Below are 26,733 nucleotides of genomic sequence, written 5' to 3'. Positions count from 1 at the left end.
ACAAACAAAAAAACAACAAACAAACAAACAAAAACAGTGCTCCTTAAGCTACGGCATGCATTTAAATATTTAAATTATCTGGATCTTTTTTAAAAATGTAGATTCTGATTCAGAGGGCTGGGGCCTGAGATTCTGCATTTCCAGCAAGCTCCTAGTGCTGCTGGTGCTGCTGGTCCACAGACTGCACCTTGCATAGGAAGGATCTAAGGTACACAAGCAAGATGACAGATTTTAAATGGAAAGATGATTGTTTTTCTCTATCTTTGATTTTTATACTTTGATTTTGCCCCCCTGATTTTGAAGCTTACCCCGTTGTTTTTATCATATTAGTTTGACAAAATGTTTTATTTTTTCTCTGCCAACTTTCAATGCTTTTTCAGCATATAAGAAGTTCCTTTTGAATATCAAAGCACTTTCATTGGATCCCTCAAGTACTCTGAAAGCTTCTGATAGACCCAGGACTCTGCAGAAAGACAGACTATTTCTTCTGGGCTCGTTGACAGTACACTTATGTGTTCAGGGTGGGTGGAGAAGTAGCTCTGAAGGTCCCGTGATACAGAAAGTTGTGGTTCACCTCCACCACAAGGAAACATCTTTATAGCTTCAGTGCTCTGGTGACAATATGCAACAATGGAAGTTATCATAGAGTGAGGGCAGTATGTGTGGCGTGCTAGCTCCCAGACACCTGCAGAGGCTCTGCAGATCAGGTAGCCTTTGTCAGTAAGAAAGTAACAGAATCACTCACTGCAGAAACAACATATATGTTTGAGGGAGAACTGTGTTTGTGCCTCACACTTCTTGCCAACTTTATGTCTGCTCCAGGAGATCCTTTTGTATTCCCACTGCCTTGTGTACTTTATTTGCCATGGGCACTGTCACTCTCAAATTTCACAGCATCCTGGAAGGAAGGTGAATTTGCTTTCAAAAGCGAGTATCTGAAAAGTCTATTTCCTCCAGTGTGGCTAAGATCTAAGGAATTATTATAAGTAGTGCATACCTATTAATCATTGCTTAGCAGGTAAATTTTCTCACTCATTAGAGTTCACATGCTAGATGTAGTTTCTTGAAATTAGGTCATTTATTTTGGTCTAAGTCATTGAGGATCAAAGGTCATAAGGAATCCAAAAGCCATTAGTCAGGGTTCTTTTCTGGACCCCTTAGATGTCATTGTGCGAGTCACCCATGGCAGGCCGGGCCTGGCCTGCTGTCAGGGAGCTGGCAGGGTGCCTACTTTATTTCCAGTTTGCATAGATAAAAAGCAGCGCAGCGACTCTTGGAATCACTATAAAAATAAGCTTACATAAAATCTCCATTTGAAATACAGTATGTGTGTGCCCCTGCATGCTTTCTCTTCTGGAAGCCATGGGAGCTGGAAATCAAAATTAAGAAGCGAAGAGAGACAGACCTCTGATGGCATTGTAGACTACTCTTTGTTTGAGTGTAGGCATTTATAATTTATGGTAAGTTTAGTGAAGACCAAATTTTCACAAAGAATTAAAATGACAAACCAAGCATTTTAATTTGCTAAATAAAATAAAGGCATTGCCTAACCATTGTCAAACATATATATACATATTTATACATGCATATAGCTCCCCCCTCTTAATAAAATTGAAGTACATTTGTCAGTATCAGAAGTGATGGGCAAGAGATATAGTCAAGTCAATTCATTTACTTCTCCCATTGAGCCCTGTGAGTCTCTGGCCCCACACCTTGAAGTGAAAACATCATCAATTACCAAAATGACAGGTGCCCAGGACTTACTTCCTGAAAGATGTTCATATTGGACTAGATACCACGAGCCCTCAGCAATATTCATCACTTTGTTCAAAAGAGACTGAAAAAAATGTGAGGAAACTTTTTTCCCTTTGCAAGGGAAAAAAAAGGCCAAATATACATGCATGAAATAGCATACGTTTGAATTTCTAAAAGTCAGACCGCAAGCAAGTATCCCATTTTATTTTAAAAGATTATTAATTGTCATTTAATAGTCAACTTGCATGTGATCTTACAGTTAATAACTGTATCCCCATTTCACAGATGAAGGAACTGGGACAGAAAAGGTTAAAGATCTAACAGCCATCTTAGTGTAGAATGAAGTTGGGACTGGAAACAAAACTCAGGGCCATAAATTTCAACTTCCTGGAGCTTACCACTTCCATACCCTGACATTTAAAATTATGACTTGTTATTGTTCTTGAAATTGTCCTGCATACAGTTGACTAGAACTAATGAGAATGGAGGCAGAAGTCCACATAACCTCATCAGAGTCATGCCTTTGACACAGTTATTCCAGAGCAGTCACAACTGCTCTATGGTCAACCAGAACCAGGGGCCCCTGTTTAGCCCCTTCGCTGTCCCTAGAGATCTCTGTGGCTCTGATACCTGTATTGCAGTAAAAGCAAGTGTGTGTGTGTATGTGTGTGTGTGTGTTGTGGGGAAACAGGGATCATGCTGGCATTAGGGCCTTTATCTATGAATACCTTATGCTTTTTGGTTTGAGGAGAGATGGCTGGAATAGTTTCTATGATATGATGACTTAATCCCACCACACTGCAGGAAAAAGCAACTTTCAAACCTGCTTGATATTTTACCCACCATAAATCATGGCAAAACTTTAGGCCACATCTACCTTATCTTTGAATTGCAATGTAAATGGGGTCATTAAAAGTTTTTTCCAAGAAAGTCAAATGCTTTTTGAGGGCCTATTATGTACAAGGAACCATATACATCCAGAACGTTCTATGATGTTTGAAAAGGGCATGGATCTAACCTCTGGCACAGTTTTTAGAAAACCGGAGTGAACAGAACAGTCAGGAGACAACTATAGTAGCTTAGGTAAGAAGGCTGTGCTGTGGGAGTACTAAGAAATGAATGAGTAGAAGATATGTTGGAGGTAAATCTGTACCTCATAAATAGAAACATTCATTCAGTTACCTCCACAGACACTAGAGGTGTATATAGAGTCATAGATCCAGAGAGTGCCAGGAGAGAAAAGGAGGAGGCCAAAGATAGAATTTGGGGGGTGACTATTTCTGAAGGCTGTCTGGAGGAAAAACCTAGAGAAAGAGAGAGGAACAGACAGGTAGGTCTCTGTCAAATACAGAGGTGGCATGAATTAATTCCTGGGTCCCTTCCAGCTCCAGTGCTTTATTATTCTAATAACAGCAAGGAAGGTACAGTGGTAAGAAAGTCAAAGAATCCATTCCCCACACTAAATCCATCATGGCTCCCAAACTGGCTCTCCTTGCTGTCAGTGTCATCTCAGTTCATGACATCACCATAGACCCAGAAACTCCAACTCAGATGAGCACCAGGAGTCATCCTGGAAGGTTCCCTCTCCTTCCCCCTTCACAGGCAGTTGCTCATCCCTGAGTCCCATCAGTTCTCCCTCCTAAACATTTCTCCATTCTTCCTGCCACCTAGCTGTATTGCCACTGCCACAGGTCAGTCCTCTGTGTCTCCAGCTTTCTCAGTTCCTTTCCCAGCCTTCCTGCCTCTGACATTGATCCTTTATAAACCATCCCTTATTTTGGCACAGTGTTTCTAAAACAAAATTTGGCTAAGTCTCCTCCTACTTAAAATCCTTCAATATCTCCCTACCCATCTCATACCCATAGGATATGAGACAAACATCCGTGGTATGCCATTCAAGGACCCTTTGAGGTCTGACACTGGTGCCCTGAGTGCCCTGGCACCTCTCTCGCCATTTCCATACAGGCTCCCCATGCATGTCATGCTGTAGCCAAGCTGAAGGCTTACAGCTCCCCATCAGTGCTGCATGGTCTTGTCCTCTGTGCACCTTACATGCTGTTCCCTCATCTAACATACAGTACTTCCATGACCCCTTCTCTACTTGATACTTTCCTCCACATCCTTCACATCTTATCGCAATTGTCACTGCTTGGGGAAGCCATTTGTTGTTTTTCCCAGGAGAGGGAAAGTGGCCCCTGCCACCAGGTCTGCAGCACCTTGATGAGACTCTGATAGGGAGTGCTTATCATAGTGACTGTTTGTTTATGTTGTGCCTTTCTATCTAGAGGTCAGGATTTAATCTTTCCTCTCTACATCTTCAGAGCTGTACTATAGATGCTTGATATTATTTATTGACCAAAGCAATGAGTACAGTTGCAAAACAGAAATGACCAAATTCTGGGAGCTCTATATAGTAGAAAGGCTGGAAAAGATCCTGATATCATCAGGATATCATCAGTGACTTTTGTCATTTATTTGTTTATCTACTTCTTATTATTATTTCTTTTAGAAACAGCATCTCAGTCTGTTGCCCAGCCTGGAGTGCAGCAGTGCAATCTTGGCTCACTGCAGCCTCTACCTCCCAGGTTCAAGCAATCCTCCTGCCTCAGCCTCCTGAGTAGCTGGGACTATAGGCATGTGCCACTACACTGGCTAATTTTTTAAGCTGTTTGAGGCATTTGGAAGAGAAGAAGTTGCATTATGAGGCATATGATGATACTGCAATGGAGGCAGCAAAGGTAGATCCTTTTGCAATCACTTAAGGAAATATACTAAAGGATATACTTTAGACAGAAGCTTCAGGAAGTGGTAACAAGAAGGCATGGTTTTTCTTTTCTTTTTTAATATTTAGGAGAAAGAATATTTGAATATGTTTACACATAGAATTGAATTCAGCTATCTTTCCTGGAATTTCTACTATGTTCCATGCAATTTGTTAATGCACAGCCTACTTACTTAGGCAATGGAGACCTTTGAAGATCAAAGTGGAGGGGGACTGATTAATGAAGCAAGAATCAAGGGTAAGCTGGCAGGGGAGGGGAGGGTGATGGGACTCAGAGTAAGAATGTAGCAATAAGGAAGAAGAAGGCAGAGAAATTTAGAAATGAAAAAGGCTGCTATTCTCCTCCTGGATCTTTTAGCAGGCTGGTGGCAAAGTTAACTGATGAATGTCCAAGAAGTGGGATTAGGAGCTGGAGGAGAATGGAAGTCATATGGAAAAATTGCTGTTGGGAATACAGTAGGCAAAGCAAAAAAAAAAAAAAAGAAAGAAAGAAAAGGAAAAGAAGAAAAAATAAAAAGACTTTCAGAGTGTAGTTGAGAATACATATAGAAGTAGTACTAGATACCACACTGTGACCAAGGACTGGCTAGACTTTTAACAGGCACATTTCATAATCAATCTGTTTTCACATGTTAAAATGAAGGTAATAAATGAATTCTTAGTGGTTTGCCACAGGAAAATAATTCAATTTTCTATTCCTTAAAAATTAGTACCACGGGGCCGGGCACGGTGGCTCACGCCTGTAATCCCAGCACTTTGGGAGGCCAAAGCGGGCAGATCATGAGGTCAGGAGATTGAGACCATCTTGGCTAACACGGTGAAACCCCGTCTCTACTAAAACTACAAAAAATTAGCTAGGCGAGGTGGCAGGCACCTGTAGTCCCAGCTACTCGGGAGGCTGAGGTAGGAGAATGGCGTGAACCCGGGAGGTGGAGCTTGTAGTGATCCGAGATCGCACCACTGCACTCCAGCCTGGGCCACAGAGCGAGACTCCGTCTCAAAAAAATAAATAAATAAAAAATGAAAATAAATAAAAAGTTAGTACCACTAGTACCACGGGGAACATTCATTGAGCCCCAATCTGAGTCACTGAAGTTTGTACTATCATATGTAGGTGAGTGAACTCAAGATTGCATTAAAGGTTTTATCTCAGTTTTGGAGGAAGTTATCATGCGGTTATTGTACATTATCTTTCAGCACTGGTTGTCTAAGAAGTTTGCAAACTTGTTATTGATAACCTTTAAATGTGAGTTCAAAAAAAACCATGCAAATGCAGCTGTCTGCTAAGATAAATTTTTTTTCTCGCCATGTTATTTGAGAGAAAAGGGGAGTTTTAGATTTAATTAGGACAAATCCACACAGCATTGTAAAATATCTGAGCAACTGTACATGTTAACAGACGAACAATCTCAGATATGTTCTGGAAAACCTTCCTCTGCCGGAAGCCTTATTTTTAGCAATGGGAAGGAGAGATGACTGGCTTGCACAGACTACTTTAGCTTCACAAGTTGTAGTTGAATTGCTCTTGACACTGCTCCAGAAGAGTCTACTGTTGTCATTTTGGTGTGATGGTAAATTATATACACCTGGCTTCATGAAATAAAACGGTACCCTACACATAAGGAACACTCATCACCATATACAAAGAACAGCTAGCTCAGTGTGATCATCAAGTCACAGATGACTCATGTGAAATCTGTCTGTTTAAATAGGAAAGACTACAGACAAGCAAACATGCTCACAGAAAAATAGCTAAGTAGCGACATAAATAAATAAAGGGCTCAGTAGTCCTTCAAACATGTATTAGAAAACAAAAATTGGTCTCCTATTCAGTACTGTAAGGCAATGTCATGACACTGTTGGAAAACCAACTCCCTGGTAGCTGGTGTATTGCGGGCATTTCTGCCCTCGTCTTTGGCAGTGCCACGCACATGGTCACACAATGCATAAAGGCGAGGGTCATTTCTAGGACAGATCATTGAACATTAATACTCGCTGACATTGTCGAAGGAATGATGTGTCAACCTGACAGGGCCTATGTGCTTACATCTGCTGATTGGCTGCAGACGAAGGCCCTGTGTGTCAGGATGAGACCCCAGGCCTGACTGCAGCAGGGCCAAGGATGCGGCAGCCATTAATCATGAGCTGCCATCTTGAGCCAAGATAGTGTCTGTAAAATCACTCAACATCCTATGTGTGGCTGGCAAGTTCCATCTGTTGTATGCTAGAGTTTGGTAGGTATGGCTCTCAGTTTAAAAAAAAAAAAATCATCGCAGACTTTTGGTTTGCATCATTTAACCATAATTTTGGGTGGACCAGATGTCCTTTGCATGTATGTCTTTCTTTTTTTCTGAAACTAGTTATAACCAGTTTTAGTGGCTGAAAGGGAGTTTCTGAGGTGGTGTGTCTTCTGTTCCTATGGGAATTAGTTTTGATGAGTTTCTGGTTTCCTGATTTACCATAGATAGTCGGTATAATGGAGAAATCCAACAAGAATTAAACTGAAGTTACTTGCTGTGATTTATTTTTTTGATTCTTTACAAAATATTAAACCCTGTAGGCAGATTTTTGAACAGGGAAAAAGAGGTCTATGCAATTATTTTCTTATCCCTGAAATCACATGAACAGCACTTTCCACCCTCATTTATAATAAATCTTTAGTGAGTTAATTCTGTTGCTGCAGTATTTCCACAGCCAACACTTTACTGAACATGTATCCTTTCAGAGAGAGAGAAAAAAAAAAACACGTGGAACAATCACGAGGCCCTCTGACACCCCAATTGTGCCTTCTTAAAATAGGGGTAAACACTCTGGCAGTACTCAGTGTGGGTTTCCACTGCATAAAATGTTATAAAATAGGGCCCCTGAGAGCATCCATTATCACATATTGGTTAACATCACAGATTTTTAAAATCCCAGTTGCCTTGGTGCCATGAAAAAAAAAAAAAAAAAAAAAAGCTTTCATCTGTAAAATCTAGTTTCCCTTTGTTATTAAAATAAATGAAGCCATTAAACAAAATATATGCATGTAATAGTCGAGTTCATCATTTGGCATCATCAAAATGATGGAATTTTGCATTTTTAAAAATTGGTGTTGCCATCTTAGCAGGTTTGATGTGAGCTACAGAATCCAAATGTGCTGGAGGCTTCTGAAACTGTATGACATGACATATATTTCTCTCTTTAGTCTGCATGCATATATACATATATATATATATATTTATCTGGCACTCCTTTAACAAAAAGTAGAATTCTGTTTAAGAGAGCTAAAAAGGAAGGCAACTTTTTTTTTTTATCCAAAATCCTGCAATCAAATGAATTAATTATAACTATTGATGAGCTTGTATTGTGACTGTGCTAGAATTGAAATAATTTCCAAATACTTTATTTCCAAAGGTTTCTTTTTAATTACAGCAGCATTTGGTTGGCATGCAAGGGCGAGTTCTCACTCTTGATCTATCCTAGCTGCAGCTCAGGCCAAAAGATCCTCTGCTCCCTTTTCTCAAGAGCACACTTTTCTGCCAAATGTGGCGCTCGTCCCCTGCCAAGGAAGGTGGGCGAATTGCCACTTCTGACTTCCAACCACCAAAGACAAAGGCTCTCAACATTCCTAAGTCCACTGAGCCAGAATGAGCCTCACACCTTGAAGGATCCAGATTATTATTGATTATTTTTCCCCCATAGACTTTATAATATAGAATATTTTCTCAGTGCCTCAGTCAGTCCCCAAGGGCGATTTAGGCACTTACAGCAATGTGTGACCCCCTTGAAGGCCAGTGGAGGGTCATTGAAGTGTCCTTGCTCATCTGTCTGAGGCCTGAGCACATCTATACTGTCAGTGTCACCTCTGTATCTTGCTTTTATAGTGTCTTTTTTTTTAACACTCTTTAAGTAAGAACCTAGTAATTATTTATTTACTTCTGTGAAGTTCAAATAAACTCAAGAGGAGTTGTAACTAAGCATAAAACATCTAATAGGGAAAACATAGCCTCCTTTCCTTTTAATGGGACCCACTGCGTAATTTGTGGAGAATGTGTAAATTCTCCTCAAAAATTGTGCAGGGCTTCTTAAAAAACATTTCAAGATGGCGACAGCAGTACCTTAAGCCAAGTATGGGGCCCGTCTGTGAGGGGGTCCCTGCGTCACTCATAGGCAGCACACCCATGAAGCTGTCTGCCTTCAGAGATCTTGGAAGCGAGTTTGTCCAAATAAAGAGAATTACAAGAAAACATTACAACCTAATTTAACAGTAAAAATAAATGTAGAATTATCATCTAGTCATATCTTCTTCCCTGCAAATTGAGAACTGTCTGTATTTTATGTATTTTTACATAGATTAGCCCAACCTTAAGAGTCATCTCAGATTCAGCTACTGTTTACTAGTCTCTAAGTGTATGCCAGACACTATGCTAAGCAATTTGATGCATGTTGTCTCATTTGACTGCCACCAGCGTGGTTATCCTCATTTTACCAATGAGGAAGCAAGGCTTGGAGAACTGAATGTTGATCAAGGTCATACAGTTACTGTGGGTTCTAAGGCTTAACTTTAATTATCTAACTAAGTGATACACCAAACTGGACCTCTTAAAATCAATTTTTTGACCGGGCGCAGTGGCTCACACCTGTAGGCCAAGGTGGGCATATCACGAGGTCAGGGGTTTGAGACCAGCCTGTCCAACATGATGAAATCCCGTCTCTACTCAAAATACAAAAAATAGCCGGTCATGGTGGAGCATGCTTGTAGTCCCAGCTACTTGGGACGCAGGAGGATTGCTTGAACCTAGGAGGCAGAGGTTGCCGTGAGCCGAGATTGTACCATTGCGCTCCAGCCTGGGCAACAGAGTGAGACTCTGTCTCAAAAAAAAAAAACCTTTTCAAATGTTTTCCTTTAGATTTGCCATTTGTAAATGTGTAACCACATCACTGAAGCATGAATGGACTTCATGACCACACTCCTGGGCTAAACGGGCTGGTGACTCTCCACATAGGCCTAAGTTCTCTTACGAACTCACTTAGGAAGGGGGAAAACTAGCCCCTTCTTTTTGTAATTAGCAACCTTAAGTCACAAGTGGAATGGCAAAGAAAAACACATTAAATTAAGCAAAATTATTTCTAGTTGTTTCAAAGAGGAACAAACGAATCAGTCCTCACTGGGTAAGGGCACTTCTTTCCCAGAGCGTGTTTTAGAAGGGGCAAATGCCACTATTTAAGACTTTTTGGCATTACCAGTAATATTATGTATATAAGTTTGTTAGGAATTATGGCAGCTAATTTAAAAGGTGATGGTTTTGTTTGATTTTAGCTTAAGTTTTAATTTAGTTCTTTGTTTCATCCTGGGCAGTACATGTTTACACATTAAAACAGAGGCTGGGTCAACTAACTCACAGTAGGTTTCTGACAGATGAAGCTACAGCTTTTTATTTTATCATTAACAAGATAAACTTTGAGCTTCAGTAGAGTGTAAAGACAACTAGATAAAGAAGTAGGAGGCCTTAGGGCCAGCAACTTCCCAGCCACGTAACCCTGTATAACTTGTATAACCCTGTATAACTTCCGAATTCTGTTTTCTCTTCTATAGAATGAGGGCAACATTACCTGTTCTAACTTCACCAGTAATTGTGAGGTTCAAACTTGGCAAAATATAACAAAACCTCTTTGAAAATGTAAAGCTACATAGAAATATAAGGGATCACCCTTCTCAAAGTCTTAAAAAAAAAGCCCAAGCTATTCTTCAAGTTAACTTTGATGACGTATCTTTATTTTTGCCAGCTTATCTCACAGTCTTGTTGGTGACAGGTCCAGCCTTCTTCCACTCATCTAAGATGTTCCGTGAACATTTGTGATAACCCTGCAGAAATAAGTCCACATCTGTGCCAGCATCCCTGCCCCTAGCCCGGTTAGATTTAACAAGGAAAGTGTACTTTGGGAAACAAATACGCTGGATCTGCCCAAATTTTTACTAAGACTCTTCCCTTGTCTATAATCCACTCTGGAGACAGACAGTGAATTCATGTCAATAAATGCTTTCGGGAGTTGGAAAGGGTTTGCTTAAGAAGGTTCATAAAGATAAAGGTAATCTGATCACTAAAACAATTTAAAGTTTTTAGATCTTGTTTTTCTTCTTAAGGGGAAATTCCCTTTAGTTTGATTGCAAGATAAGAGTTTTGTTGTTAACCAAGATAAAATATATAGTGCTGAATAATCTCTGAAATTAAAAACTGAAATGCATGGTACACAGAATAGAGAAAATTAAATAGCTTAGACTGTGATGGATAAAGGGAAAAGAGTTTTCATGAAAATTAGCTTAGTAAAGGTAAATTGCATTTGAATCTTAACTTCAGATCTGGGTGCTCTGCTATTTGGCATATGTTGAATTGATAATGCCTGTGTGTTAAAGAATTCTGATTGTTTCTTTTGCCTCTCTCACAGCTTATAAAAATGCAAGCAGACCCATCTAATGAATATTAATAGGAGTGATGTCTAGATAACACATAAACCCGGGATCTGTGGACTTTGGATGGAGTAGTCAGAGAGGATTTCTGTGGCTTTATTTAATACCAAATTTACATACTTTTAAAGGATAAACATCATCTTAATATTTTAATATCAATATTCCAAAGTGGAGATTTTAGTCAAATAAAAAGCTTAATTTTGTCTTCCCAAACATTATGTTCACCAGGGTCTGCATTTTAAGAGACAGGAAACTGTTAGCTAAAAAAGAAATTAACTTAATCCCCCTTCATTAAGTTCCAGTCTTTTTTTGTTACTTAGAGACAAGTAATAATTATACCCGTAGCAATGCAAAGCATGTTTTACACTTTTGTTATACAAAAGAACTGCGGTTGTTAAGGTGACAGCAAAAGAAAATGAGAACATTGATAAATACTGATTTTTTTTTTCCTTAAATCTTCTCTGACTCTTGAAAATAAATTTCACTCAGGTGTCTGTGAGGCCTTTTAATTCATTAACTGCAAAAATCTACACATGTGATTTTAGAAAATGTCAATCAACTTGCTAAACAATATTTTCCCAGCTAAGGTTATAAACAGCAGCTAAGTGGGTGGAAAACGTCTAAAACGACTATACATACCAGTTCTTTTATAGTGCATAAAAAGTGGGCATTTTATTTTCAAGTTGGTATCTTTGGGATGGAACTTTTAGCAAGCACACAGTACATCTCAGCAGTGTATATTATTTATAAAGCATTCTCTCTCTCTCTCTCTCTCTCTCTGGCATTGTGAAGACTTTTAAAATTTTTGCTTTACAAAGGGGGGAAATCATTAAAATGTGGTTTGTACCATTACATTCCATTATTTGTCATCTTTATGGCTATTCTATAGTTTTCATTGACCTTTAATGGTAAGCTTGGTCAGGAGAGGTGAGCAGGAATGTTCACATACTTGGCTGCGGGTGCTGCTTGAGAGTGTCTGTTAGCTGGGCTTCAATCCACGTCCCTGTAGATTTTAATGTCCCTACAGACTGCTGGCAGCCTGCTTCCAGCTGTGGCAGGCATGATGCAGTGAATTGCTTTTGAATGTTCTTTACTCAAATAGGCAGTAATTACAAGCTTAAAGAGGTTTAGTGGTCCAGTAAACTACATAATCACCCCTGAATTAGCCTGGGCTCATCAGTTGCAGTCCAGCAAGCTCCAGTCTGCTGTTTGTATGCAGTCTTGATCACATAGCAACCTGATCAGCAGGTGTGGAGCAGCCAGAGTCCCCCATAAACACAACTGTCTACTGGGGACAATGATCTCTAATGAGATGAGGCTACACCATCACTGTAATTTAAGTGGGAAAATTAGCACTAGAGAATGAGTACCAGTTCCAGGGGTCTTTAGTCACATTGGGAGCAGCACGAATTCTCCCTCTCATTCTCCCTGTCTCTGTATTTCTTGCTCTCAAAAATATCTCCTCACCAAATGTACCATTTTGCTTCTAACTTATGGATACTTTATTTTTTAGACAAGGATTTTTCCTGAATATTTAATGCTAGACAGGGCATGTGTAAAGGCAATAATGATTACTGTCAACAGATTCATTCCAAAATGGCATCGTAGTATTTCATCTTCCTTGTCTTTCTACTTAATGGTTTCGAAATCCTTTCTCTTTGATTTTTAAAGTGGAAAAGTGTTCTTCAGGCTGGTGTTAGGTCTCCTTTTAGCTGACACGCTCTCTGAAATTGTAGAGATGGCTGTACGTAGTTTGAAAAGGATCCTTACTCTATTGGAGTTTGTTGTATACATCAGTCATTAACTTTCTTTTCAGAAAAGTGGTCCAGTATAGTGTGCTGTGTTTTTGTTGTACATGTTGAAGTGAAATTCTTGGGGAAAAGCCTGCATGTTGCAACTGTCTTCTTTATCCCTTCTTCTGTCCTGTGCTAGGCATAAAGATACAGAACTTGAATTTTGTTAACATTCAAGTTAGAGAGTAGGAAGGGAATTTTGTCACAAATAAACCCAAGAACAACATAGAGTGAATTTGGGAGAAACTTTGGGGGAAATTATAAATTGATGCTAAGAAAGAAAAGCAGAATAACAGTAATTAAAAGCATAGACTGTGCAATTGACCACTTAGAGTCAAATCCCAGCTCTATTTTACTTGCGAGTAAATTAGATTCTGAGCCTCAGTGTCCTCTGTAAAATAAAAGTAAGAGTACTTATCTCAGAGACTTGTTTTAAGGATTAAATGAGTAAATACCTAAAGCACTGAGAATGCTGCCTGACATATAGTAAACATTATATAAATGCCAGGTAAATAAAGTGAGCAAAATCTGGACTAGGCACACTACTGTTTTGGGATTTGTTGAACTAAGTGAGAAGGATGAATAATTGTTGAAATGGAGCTGCTAGTTTTGTGTTTATCTGAAGTCATCTACACACAAATGCAGGTTGAGGAATTTTAGTCATCTCTAACTTTAATATTCATTCACACAAATATTTATTAGGCACAGAACTGGTAGCCGCATCATGACTGGGAATAGCATTCATGTGTTTTTATTAGTAGTCTACTAAAATGAAATGATTTTGAATGTCATTTAACTCATATTTGATTAAGAATCACATAATAAACAAAAGTAATTGGCGAAACACACACCCCAATTTGTTTCCAACCCCAATTTGTTTCAAAGCAGACAATTGAAGGCGTTTTGTAGTGTGGTTAGAGGAAATAGTAGGCATTTGATTCTATGATCCTTAAAAGAGTTTTTGTTTGTTTATTTTTTATGGAGTCTCGCTCTGTCACCCCGGCTGGAGTGCAGTGGCGCGATCTCAGCTCACTGCAACCTCCGCGTCCTGAGTTCAAGCGATTCTCCTGCCTCAGCCTCCCAAGTAGCTGGGACTACAGGCGTATGCCACCCTGCCCAGCTAATTTTTTGTATTTTTAGTGGAGACGGGGTTTCACTGTGTTAGCCAGGATTGTCTTGATCTCCTGACCTCATGATCCGCCTGCCTTAGCCTCCCAAAGTGCTGGTATTACAGGCCTGGGCCACCGTGCCTGGCCAAAAGTGTTCTTGTATATAATCTACTATCATTCCTGTATTTATAAGCAATGCTACAAGCATTAATAAAGTGATGTGCATGTGAGTTTCCACTGAGTTTTCTGACTTACAGCAAGATTGACTATTCCTTCCATTAGCAGAACTGAGTTGTAGAAATAAAAGGTACACACACACATACATTAAGATAGTATTTTTTTTTTCATGTAACAAGTAATAATCGTCATATATATTCATGATTAACTCATCAAGAGTCAGTGGGATTTCTTCACCTATTATATAAAAGACAAAATCATTTGGAAGTGAATTTTCCCAACTTGTATGTTATCACCAAGTTTCAAATTCCAGCTCTGCTACTTACCAGCTGTGTGAACTTGAGAGTGTCGGTTGTCCTTTCTGTGCTCAAGTCTCCTCATCTATCAAATGTGTCTAGCGGCTGTTAACTACCTCAGAAGGCTTTTGTGAGGAGTCATACAAGTGAAGCATCTGGAACAGTGCCTGGCACATTCTCACTTCCTGATATATGTTACGATTACTCCTTCTTCCACTCTTATTAATACTGCTAAGCTACTATTAATAAAGTTCCTTTGGCTGGATGCTGGAAGGAGAACATGGGCCAAGGTTCTGATGAACTAACTTTCCCTGACAGCCCCCTCCCCTCCCCTTCTGCCTGCCTCCCAGGCAGAAGCAGTGGATATTCAGGTAGGAGTGGAGGGGCAGGGAAATGGCAACGCTTTCCTCTCTGTTCACCGTGATTAATAACTTTGTTCATGCTCCCTTATAATAAATTTTTGGTTAAAAAAGGGAATGGAGAAATAAGAAACAAGCGGTACTGGGAGTGTAGCCAAGTGGAGAAACTCAGGGTAGGACAGACCTGGCACCAGCACTAAGTAACTGTGAGCCCTTGGCATGTTTTTGACCTGGTCAACCCTCAGCTTCTTCATCTGTGAAAAGGAGCTAAGCACAGCCTTTACTCAAGGGGTTCACCAAAAGTACATGAAATAATGCCTGCAATGCATTTGTTGTACTGATAAATAATGAGTTCGAATGAGCTGTTATTTAAAATGATTCAAAAATGACACTTCAAAGTGAAGTGTGAGTTTTCTCCCTTATCTACTCCCATGGGCCTCCTGTCCTGTTTTTGTTTTGTTTTGTTTTTTGTTTTTCGAGACGTCTGTTGCACAGGCTGGAGTGCAGTGGTGTGATCTTGGCTCACTGCAACCCCCACCTCCTGGGTTCAAGTGATTCTCCTGCCTCAGCCTCCTGAGTAGATGGGATTACAGACACCTGCCATCACGCCTGGCTAATTTTTGTACTTTTAGTAGAGATGGGGTTTCCTCATGTTGGCTAAGTCCTGATCTCAAGTGATCCACCCACCTTGGCCTCCCAAAGTGCTGGGATTATAGGTGTGAGCCACTGCACCTGGCCCTGTTTTGCTTAATGGCCATTTTTGGTTTTCCTCTTATAAGCATGGTCTTCTACTGAGAGAATCAATATTCAGAGGATTCATTAAAAGTTGTTCAACATAATTTTAGCATCCTTCATGAATGTTAATCCATTTAGGAAGAGGATATAAGTAATCACTAATTGGAGTCTAAATTGTATGTCTTAAATGTGTATGCTTTTAAATATTTCTGTAACATCTGTGTAGCTAACGAAGAATATATCTAAAACATTGTTATTTTATAAATTTGTAAGCAACTTTTAAAACAATTCCAAATACAAAAGACTATACAGTTCCTTAATATAAGTATCTGTCTTCTTTGTTTAGTGTTTTTGTTTTCTATTTAATTGATATTTAGAAGAAATTAAAAGATCAGATAAGCGAGGCAGGCAGGGCATTTTAGTATTGGCCTCTTATAATTGGCTATAAAACAATGTTCTTACTACTGTGTATTATAAATATAGTCTCATTAGTACAAAAAACAAAGATTGTTATGAAACATTATCCAGTGTTCTACTTTTCCTTCCACATCTATGTCATTTTCATGTGCTGAGGTCACGTTTATAGATTCCTACCTGACACCTCCACTGGCAAGTTCTTTTAACTGCTGTTGGATATACAGAAATCAGAGAGATTGTCCGCAGAACGACTCGACTGGGCCCCAGGAAAAACAAATGCTAAACAAAAAATGGAGCCCATTTAGTCTGAGCAACTAGGCAGTCTAGGAGTGCTGGTGGAGAATGAAGAAAGCGGGTGGAAATCCTATGACTCTACTGATGATGCTCCAAACGTTTCTGGCTTCTTAGCCAGTCCCAACACCACCCTTCCTTCTTTTGATTCCAGCATGTGCGAGGATGCAGGACTCAACTGCTATGCATTCAGGCTATGTTCTGCGACTGCACGGTGCACTGCTTTTGTAATGCAAATAGGAGGCACAAAGTGTCTCTTTGATAATGTGCAGTCAGAAGACAAAAAAGCATTCACTGAAACAGTAAAACTAATTCATAAAGCTGAAAGACAATAGGGAAGCATTATGGATTTTTTTTAAAGGAAAAAAGTATCCTAGATCAATGTAATTGTCACAGTGTAAGCTATTCACAGTCAATGCATAAGGAGAAAATGGCTGCAAGTTTATTTAAAGTGGGATAAGTTTTTATAGGCAAAAAACCATTATGTTAAACAAATATAAATACATTTGGTTAACAACTTTCTGCTTAGTCTCTTAGAAGTCAACTATATAGCTGGTTATTTTCATTTAGATCCACAGTATTCCCCTAGTGACAAAAACTCAGTAGAAGTTTTAAAAGAGCACAGAGATCTAATAGTTAAAAGCCATATGGTAGATTTTTTTTTTCTTTAAAGGGAGTATCTCCCCATCACATACCAGAGTTTAGCTCAAGGTCAACTTACATTAATGCATTAAACTTAGCTGTGGAGGAGGCAAAGGGCTGGAGGAAAAAGGATAAAAGAAGTTCCGAAATTGTTCTTCCAACATATTCAGCCAAGCAACAGAACATTGACTTGATAAGGCTTATATTGGACAGTTGCCATAATTCCTCCTGTTAGATCGGCTCCTCTGGTACCTATTCCCATACCTTTTAAAGTATAGCATGTAACATTTTGCTTGAAAATTGCTTCTACCTCTATTGCTTTGTTATAGCCGTTTTGCAGTTTCGGTATAGAGGCAGTTCTGTGTCACAAGAAATTACTAATCTGAGGCTTGAGAAGGGGCAGTGTAGCCTTCCATTATCTCACCGGCAACCTCTGTACAGGATTATTTTCAAATTTTCTGCTGCCATTACAATGTGCTGTTAGAGTGGCCAAGGTGGTGAGGGAGGGGATGTTATTGAAACTTGGTTACCAGGGTAGATAAGATAAACTTCATCACTCTCTTGGCATCCACATTTGTAGCCAAGGGTGGAAATTTTGATGAAAAAAGTACATTTGGTCAAAGATATTGTTAAGATGTAAGGCTGGATATTTTCTAACTGCATTCTGCAGAGTCTCTCTCTTCCCCATTGATGCTCATCTGAAATACTCTGCTTGATTGTTTCAATAAACACACTTTCTCTCAATGTACTGTAAACTTGTAAATACCAGATAACCAACTTAAAACCCCCTTCCAGTCCCAGTCTCAAGAAATAACACTGGAATTGTGCAGACATAACTTTCTTGAGAAAGTCACCATTTTCTGTCACTTTCTATTCTTTGTGGCTGGTAAAATGACAGCTCAGACTTAACTTTTACATAAGCTATTTTTAGATTTTTCTCAGACATCCTTTAACTGTTTCTTTTATACAGGATCCTACCCTAGGGATCATTTTATTCTTTGATTGGGTCATTAAGCAATCACTCTATACTGGTTCATTACTGGAAGTCACTGCAAGATCCAGAAACACATGAAGAGTGGCAAGCAGTTTATATTTCAGCAAGAGATTTATGCTAGAAAGGAGAAGTCAAGGTGTTGACAATTGAAATAAGGATGATCATTTCATGAGTTATTCCCTTTAGCTGGGGTTCCACTGTCCACAAGCCACTTAGTTTCCCTTTGAGGTCAGCATCTCTTCTCTCTGCAGCCAAACCAGCCTAATACACGTGTGCAGGTTTAATGCTGGAAGGGAGGGGCCAGCTTTACCCATACATAATCACTGTTTTATGGCTTTCACTCATTCCTGAGGTGTTAATGCAGATCAAATGGGAAACACTCGAGAAAGAACCCGTGCAGCTACTGCATTGCCTAGCTCTCCCCTCTCAATCGTTAATTCTTATTGTAAGATCTAAAGGTAATTTTGTTTGCTCTCTTAATGTGTTGCGGTTCTCCCAGTGGCCCTTGCATATCCTTTCTCAAATTCCCATCTTGATCAATTGTTTGCAAATAATTAAGCTTTTAAGAGATAATAGCATAAGGCTAATGTACACAAAAAGGCAGGTCTCCCTCACTGTCTATGGGACTGTGGTCAAATTTGCTTTGATATCCCGAAGTGATTAGGTTGATTGGTATATCTGGGAAGTGCCATCCATCTTTCCTTCACAAGAACCTACTGATCTTTCTTAAACTGTGTCCTTGAGATGCAATAACAGCAAAGGTGTTCGGGAGAATGGCAAGGAGTGACATAGACCTTTAGTTGCAAAGGTTTGGAATGAATTTCCCATTTTCTCCCTAAAAATGGCGCTTCTCAGAGATGACTCTTTATCTCTTTTGCAAAATGATGTCTGCCTTTGCCCATTGCATGGCCTCACTAGCCCTGTGGGTAGAAGGCAACAGGGCTTTGAATGTTTTTTTCAGCAGCCATGCCTGTGGCATGCTGGATTTTTGTCAAGTCACTTTTTTTTAAGTCTACGAAAGAATAACTCATACTGTCCACAAAAAGCTTATTTAGTAAAGATGCATAGGATTTAAGATATTGAAATGTATTGGGTTTCAGTTTAAAAGCCTACTTCTTTGTGAATTTTTGGCTGGCTAAGGATTAGCTACATGAAGTCACGGCTTTCATGTGATTCTAGCAATTATAGACTTTTCTCAGGGAATTGAAAGTTTGTGGGACACTAAGGCCAAGAACTATGAGAAAAAGAAAAACATTCAGTTGACCTACCATAGACAAGGGTTTAGGAATTTTGTTGATACCTTTTTCTACTCTTAACAATGGCCAGATTATTGTGACATTTAATTTGTCCAATCTCTTTTGTTTCTATTTAAAAAAGTATTTATATCCCGAACAACTGAAAATTTCTTAATGGAGACAGAGTGCTGAGCCTCCGTAGCTTGAGGCTGCCTAGGAATTATGCTGCACGAAATTAGACACAGTTTGTTCCAATTACTTAAACTCAGATCACATGAAAAGTGACAGAGGAATAAAAGGGTAGAACTTTCTAATTTTATATTTAAATTATAAAATCAGAAACTACATGATGTGAAGAAACAACCAAAATTTGCACTGAAATTTTGAGAACCATATTACTACCCTTTGAAACTTTAGTAATCTGGGTAATAGTAATGATTCAAAGAGAATTTTTCTGACATCACTTGCATAAATAAAATGTGAATTCCATTTGCTTTGTAGGAATGTTTGTAAAACTTGCTCACAAACAGGCATGCAAAAGTACTCTTGAAAATACAGGAAAATAAATTACTGTGACAATTTTCAATTTTCAAAGTAACTAAAGATAAATGGCATAAATAATAATTTTTATCCAGTTCTGGTCACAATATTAAGACACAACTAACAAGACAGGGCAAAAAGTTTTGCCATCTGGCTATACTAAAGAGGGACTGTTGACATATTTATTAATTCTATTAAAAATCCCTGAAAGTGATTTCTGTAAGACCTGGACAACTGTCAGCAAATATATTTTACAGAAAATGTTATAGATTGGAAGTTACTTGTGTACTTCAGTGTACAACTTTATATGGCGCATAGTGCCAATGGTGGGATGCTAATATTTGCATATTTCAAAATTGAGCTTGTCTTCTGGCATTGCAATACTGTAAGAACTGCTAGCCTGGGTAATCTTTAACCTCAATAGATCTTAGAACTCTGGATGACAAAATTGAGGATAAGAAAAGTTGTCTGTAGTTCAAAGTCCTATAGTTAATGAGTGGCAGCATCATTTATACAGTCTAATAGAGTCACTTATATTATGTACAATTCTTCAACTAGTATAGACATAGAACTACTGTATATCAAGCTATAATTCAGCGTTCTATCCATGGGATAAGAAATTCGTTTGGTTTGTACTGTGTGCCAAACCTTTGTACAGTGGGAGTTACGTTTTAAACCTTAGGGTAATGGATTGCTTTGAGCTCAGTAGCCAGTCGTGAGACTTTGGTTGCAATGGCTGGCATTCTGTTGAGTAACACCAATGTCACTTATGATCTTAGGCTATTATGAGGTTTATATACCTGTATTTGAAGAAAGTGGGTCGACATCACTTTTGTGAATAAAGCAACAAAGGTAGTGTCATGGATCTTAAATTGAATTGCTTCTGCTTTATGATACATTTTGATGTTGCCTCTGAGTGGAGAGTGTCTGTCATGGCATGGTACAGCCATTCCTTTGTTCCACAAATATTTAGTGATTTTCTGTTATGTCCCAGTCTGGGCTTTGAGCAAGGATAGAGAGAAAGCAAGGCAATGGGTTTAGTAGCGTTGGTAGATGAGTGGGAAAAGACACACCAACAAGGAAATAAATAATTAAAGCAGGTGCTTCAGAGAGAGATGCTTGCTATTAGGGAAATAAGAAAAAGATGAATGTGAGTGTGATAAGGCGGCGTGCTGGGCGGTGGGGAGGGTAAAGCTGAACATTTGAGCTGAGAGCTGAAAGTGACATTGGAATAAGAACCTGAGTGATGGGAAAAGCTGGTGGTGTTAGGAAAACAGAAAGAAGGATGGTGTGGCTGGGTAGAGGAGTAGGAAGTGGGTGAGAAGAAGGTGTCAAAATCTGAGAGGTGGGCAGGGCTGGATGGTGGCAGGCCTTGTAGGCCATGGTAACCAGTCTGAAGGTTATTTCACAGGAGACATGAATGAGGATTATGAAAGGCATCTGCTACATCCTTTGGTCATGGTGAGGCTTAGGCACTGGAAGGGAAGCAGGAAATATCACTGACTTATGTCTGCCTCTGGCCATCTCTTTCCCTGGCCAGTTTCCTCACCTGTAAAACAGAATGGATGATAGATTCCATTTATGTTACTCAAAGGGATATAATGGGGATTAATTACCATCCTGTCTGTAATATACTTGGAGCTCTTTAGAGAAAGGCGCTATATTCCATGAAAGCAAAGCCTTATTCTAATTGTGTATTTATTGATTAAGTGACAATCATAGACAATGCTTATGGAAAAATTGTGATCTCTGTGCTGTTCACAAACAAATCCCCTGTGTATAGATATAGAGCATATTTAAACTTACATATAAGAGTACTGAAGTGGTCATTAACAAGCCTTTTTAGCATCTGATCAGACATTATTAATTAAATTAAAAGCTGTGTTAATTAGCATTCAATAGACCAGAATTTAGTTTCAATGGCACAGATAGTTAAATTAAGGGTTAGGGGTGCCCTTTTCCATTCATATGAGGGTTTCCATTCAATAGAGGGTTGACTCTCAGAAGAATTTTATCTTGGGATAATTTATTGAGATGTGGTGTTTCAAGCAAGCTAATGTCTCTGTAGATGGAAACCACATCCTCAGCTCCTCCCCTAAGCTTTAGAAATATGTATTTCAAATTTAGATGTATTTGATTAGTGAACAGAAAGCATTTGTGCCAAAACTAATTTCAGTAGAATTCCAAACGTTCTTACAGGAAGGTATGAATTTCACTTTATTATCTAATCCTGTAATACTTTTATCTACTCTGACTCTTGAAGAACATAGCTGGGCTTGTTCTTAGCATGCAAAATATGCTGGTCTTTGACCTTATATTGGCCTGTGTTCAGAATCTCAGCATGTGTTGACATTCAGATATGGAAACCAACATTGGTGAATTTTTTTTTTTTTCTGAAGACTTAAAATGAATTTTGTGTGTGTGTGTGTGTGTGTGTGTGTGTGTGTGTGTTTAATAACACCCACTTTAGTTTTGAGATTTGCATCTGGCAATATGGTGTTTTAGAGGGAGAATGTCACTATGGGGACCTCAGCTGAGATTGTTGGTCCACATGGGTCAACTTTAGAAATTTATGGTTCAATGAATATATTAAATCAGGGCAGTTTACTTTTAGATGGTAACGAATGGCTTGTCCTTATTTTAATCCTATAAAATACAGTGAAGATCATACTAAACTTTCTGTGTTTGCAACAAATAAACCTGTTAAAGGATAAACTCAGTATCAAGGTTCTGCAAGTATCCTAAGTAGCTATTTATACACTTCACTAATCTTTGTAATTGGCTTGTCTTTTACTGCCATTAATTAGATGATGTAGTATTCCATTAATAAGAGTGACACACCTCAGCATTTTTACCTTTAATTATAGACTTCATGAGACACTTAGGCTATTGACAAAATGCCCTAAATATTGCCTGATGCACGCATATCTTTTTAATTCTTTTTCAGCACCCTTACCCTTCTGAAGAACAGAAAAAGCAGTTGGCACAAGACACAGGACTCACCATCCTTCAAGTGAACAATTGGTAAGTAATTTGGCTTTGCGTCTACACACAATCTGTTTCCCCCTCTGGCAACCTGCAGCTCATGTTTTGCATTAAGAAGACACACCCAGTTGCCACTGCTCTCCCTGGTGGCTTGTTGATCCAAAAGTGAAAACAAACTGTTGACTGATATGTGAGAACATTTGCTAGTATGGGAAATAAAACATTGTATTGCCTTCTACCTCCTTTATAAGTTGACAATTTTATGCATAGTATAAGTATGTGTGTAATTCACATTCACTATGGCTCTGTCAATGTATCTCTCTCTATGGCTTTTTTCCCCTCCTTCAGAGTAATCGATAGAGTCGTATCATCCTATTTTCTACAAAACAAGAAAATCCACCATCACATATCCATCAGGTTTAAATTCATTGAATAACTAAATTCAGTTAGATTTTGTTAGGGCTATGCATTCAAGGATAGTCTCTCCTTTACTGTTATCTCCCAAATACTGAAAGGAAGAAATTATTTATGTTTCTCTTTGAGGCTATTCCAAACCTGAGGCATCTCAGGACTGTGCAATACTGTTTCTAAATAAAGTGTAAATTCCTGATGTGGGGCAAAGCTGAGATTATGTACAAAGTGCCAGCCAACAATATTCTGACTCAGTGTACAGCAGTGTGGCAATGAGACTTTGAGAAAGTATGATTTATTACCCTTTGTGAATGTGCTGAAAGCCAGGTTTCATATAATCACCCAGGGCTAGTGTCATATTTGAAGGGTATCGAAATCCAATATCCTCCAAAAGTAAGTGTATCTAATTAATTGTCCTAATATTTTTAGATTAGTGTTTATGATGGGGAAACCTTATCCTCTTTGAAGTAAAATCCAGAAAAGGCCCAAAGCCTGGGCTGGGGAAGGGGAGAACTAGGAATGCCAGTTTGCAGAGAGAAGTATTTCTTTCTATTCAATAAGTGTCAAAAATTAATATTACAGAATCTCTGATTACATGGCCTAATCCATTTTGGTGAATAAATTTGTTCTTGATGTCTATTGCACCTACATTAACAGACCGTCTCTGTTAGAGAGCCTGGGAGCCTTTGGGAGAGATTTCAGATATATTAAAGCCCATTACAGAAAATGTAATTTCTGTCAATATAATCCCATGTATTCTTCAATTTAGTATTTTAGAGATAACAAGCTACTTACAATATATTTGCCTTTGGAGGATTAATTTACAAAGTGCACTATCTGCAAGACACAGACAGACTCACATAAGCATTGCTTGTAAGAGTTATCAATTTCTATGACCTTACTGCAGCCTTGAGAGATCAATTTTTGCAGCCCTTTCCATCAGTGGATGGTAAACCAAGCAAAGGCATACTACATCTAAATGTGTTACTAGGAGGTGTGTGGCTGCTGAGGTTTTTTGTTTACCTATTTCTACCTGCTACTGTGTCTTAATTTTCAAAGCTGTTAATACTACATATTGGAACTTTCCAATGGTTCTGGACGACATTATAGGGGAGACCATCAATTTTGCACGCACATCTAAATTCATATATCTGTATTTTAAAACTTAAAGCTGATGTTGAGACAGTTTTAATACAATGGAGGCTGCACAAATGTCCACATTTCCCTGGGAAGTGTTCCTTTTGCGGGCGAAGGAGTGGCAGGATAAGCTCTCTAGTTAAGAAATGAAAAGTGCTATCATTCAGGGGATCTATCCTGTGAGCCATTTCTCTTCCTCTGCAGGGTTGCTAGCAAACTCCACTCATAAACACAGTTACCGGAGAACAAGTCCCAGTACAAGTTGCTTACTATGGGTGGACAGCCTTATTATGGGATATTTCCTGTGAATGCAGGAAGAGGAAGGCATTCTTGTGACTTCAAGCAATATATATATATATATATACACACACATACAGTTTTCTAGATTCTATGCACAATCTCTGCCAGAGAGCAATCTTCCTAATCAATGATCATAATTCGACTTTCTCAGTTTTGTAACCAGAAGGGAGAGAAAGGATGTTTAAAAGTTTTAATTCACACTCTAAAATAATTTTAAATTATATGCAGACTTTACCCTAAATTTGACACTGCTATTCAATTCTGCACAGGTAAATAACTTAAAAATAGCCTTTACTTAGTTATTTGGGACAGAAACACAATTCTGTGCTTAACTGTCATTTTGTGCAGTGTGTGGGTTCTCTCTACTTGTATATAGATGGAGTTAGAAGTAGCTTTTCTTGCACCTCAGTGCTTTGCATTTTGCAATTGTTTCAACATTTAACAACTTTGTTTGCTGTAGAAAATGTCCCTCAAGTAACCAAAAGTTGTAAGAGAGATCGTTTTTCTTCATTTTGACAAATAATGACAATAGCATGTTTGATTTGAATTTTTAATGGTTTATTAATTTTTGTGGAAACCTCTTCCTGTTTGTTTTGTTTTGAGACCGAGTCCTGCTCTGTTGCCTGGGCTGGAGTGCAGTGGCATGAACATGGTTCACTGCAACCTCCAACTCCTAGCTCAAGTGATCCTCCTGACTCAGCCTCCCCAGTAGCTGGGAATACAGGCATATGCCACCATGCCTGGTTAATTTTTTTTTCTTTTGTATAGGCAGGGGTTTTGCTATGTTGCCCAGGCTGGTCTCTAATTCTGGGGCTCAAGAGATCCACCCACTTCAGCCTTCCAAAGTGCTGGGGTTACAGGCGTGAGCTACTGCACCCAGCTTATAAACATTTTTATAAAAAATGTTTTTTATCTTATCTATACTGAGTATCAGTACATAGCAGGAAAGTTATTTCCTACTAAAAGTAATAATTTTGAAAATGTCATCATTAGTATTTCTGCATTTCCCTTTCACTTATTTAAACATCTGTGTCTTCCTTCTTGGATTTCTTAAAACTTGTTAACACACATGTACATTTTTGTATGAACTATGAGTCACTGTTGAAATGCAATTCAATAAAATGCTGAAGGGCAGGTTGAGTGTAGATCAGTCATAATTATTGGCAGCAACATAATGTATCAAAATATATAATATGTAAGTGAAAAATATAAACTCATGTCTAGTTGTTAGAGTGTCATAGAAACCCTGGCTGATGCAGTTTTAAGTTAGGCTTTGACTGAAAAATAGACAAGAAGTTTGCTACATTTTAATGGTTCTTTCACTTCATCACTGAACTAATTTTACATTTCTCTAATTGACATAGTAATATATACTACCTGCCTCAGGTGGCTAAGGCTAAAGCACATGGGATTTGAGGGGAGAAAGGCAAAAGAGAGAACTTAAAAGTAAAACAATAAGACTGATTTGATTACTTAAGAGAAAATCTGGACAAAAGAATGTCTTGTTGTAACTCTTACTTTGATCCAATTGTCAGAATAAAAATGGTGAGAAAGAATCTTAAAACAGTTGGCATCAGTACTTACAGCATGTGGGCCCTAGGATGGAATGTGATATTTATTAGATGTGACATTGTAGGCCAAGTCTATGCCAATAATTTTTTTGAGAATTGAGGCAATTATGTAAATAATTTGAGTAAAATATTTTTACATAAATTATCTAAGTAGTTGATGTAATTGCTTGTTTTTTAAAAATCAACCTCCATAACTAGTTGCCTAAATATTTCAATCTACTATGTTGTGGTAGACTTAGATTTAAAAGTGTAATCGTTTTTGAAACATAATATGCACCATAGATTTGTGTATTCTTCCTTCTTTGGTTCCTTGCTCCCAATTATAATTGTATCCAAAAATGATAAATAATAGCATCAGGGGCTTTTGTCTTTTTGCTTTTTTATTGTTGTTGTGGTTGTAACAAATACTTGTGTTATATCAGCAGTGCAAACATTATCAATATGCTAAATATTTTAGTAATTTAAGTAGAATCATCTTAAATTTTGAGATTAGATGGTTATTTAAACCTTTAAGTGTTTAAGTAGAACTTTACAGAAAACACACATACACACACACAATCAATACTTGGTTGATTTTCTCCTGAATAGACCAACTTAATTTTTTTTATATTGAAAATGTGAGTGTAGAATGGTCAGATAAAAATTCCCTTATACGTGATCACACCAGTGTTGCAGACCTGGGAATTCCCTGTGATGAAAACTTATCTCTTGTGATTGTGTTGTACTTACTGGAGGCCTCAGTCACCTCCTGCC

General features: G+C 38.5%; 1 protein-coding gene across 13 annotated transcripts in view; it reads left to right on the top strand.

The window, feature by feature from the left end:
• The window catches only part of MEIS1 (Meis homeobox 1), a 141,421-nt gene that overhangs the window by 94,077 nt on the left and 20,611 nt on the right, over nt 1–26,733 (top strand). For all 13 annotated transcript variants that reach the window (XM_077958653.1, XM_077958656.1, XM_077958651.1 and 10 more), the window contains one exon: nt 22,524–22,600. In XM_077958653.1, the coding sequence (XP_077814779.1) occupies nt 22,524–22,600 (77 nt within the window). The remainder of the gene's footprint in view (nt 1–22,523; nt 22,601–26,733) is intronic.

This window comes from Macaca mulatta, chromosome 13 (genome assembly GCF_049350105.2).
Source record: "Macaca mulatta isolate MMU2019108-1 chromosome 13, T2T-MMU8v2.0, whole genome shotgun sequence".
Lineage (NCBI taxonomy): Eukaryota > Metazoa > Chordata > Mammalia > Primates > Cercopithecidae > Macaca > Macaca mulatta.
The sequence above is the reverse complement of the archived record's forward strand: the minus strand, read 5'-3'. Positions and strand labels throughout refer to the sequence as shown.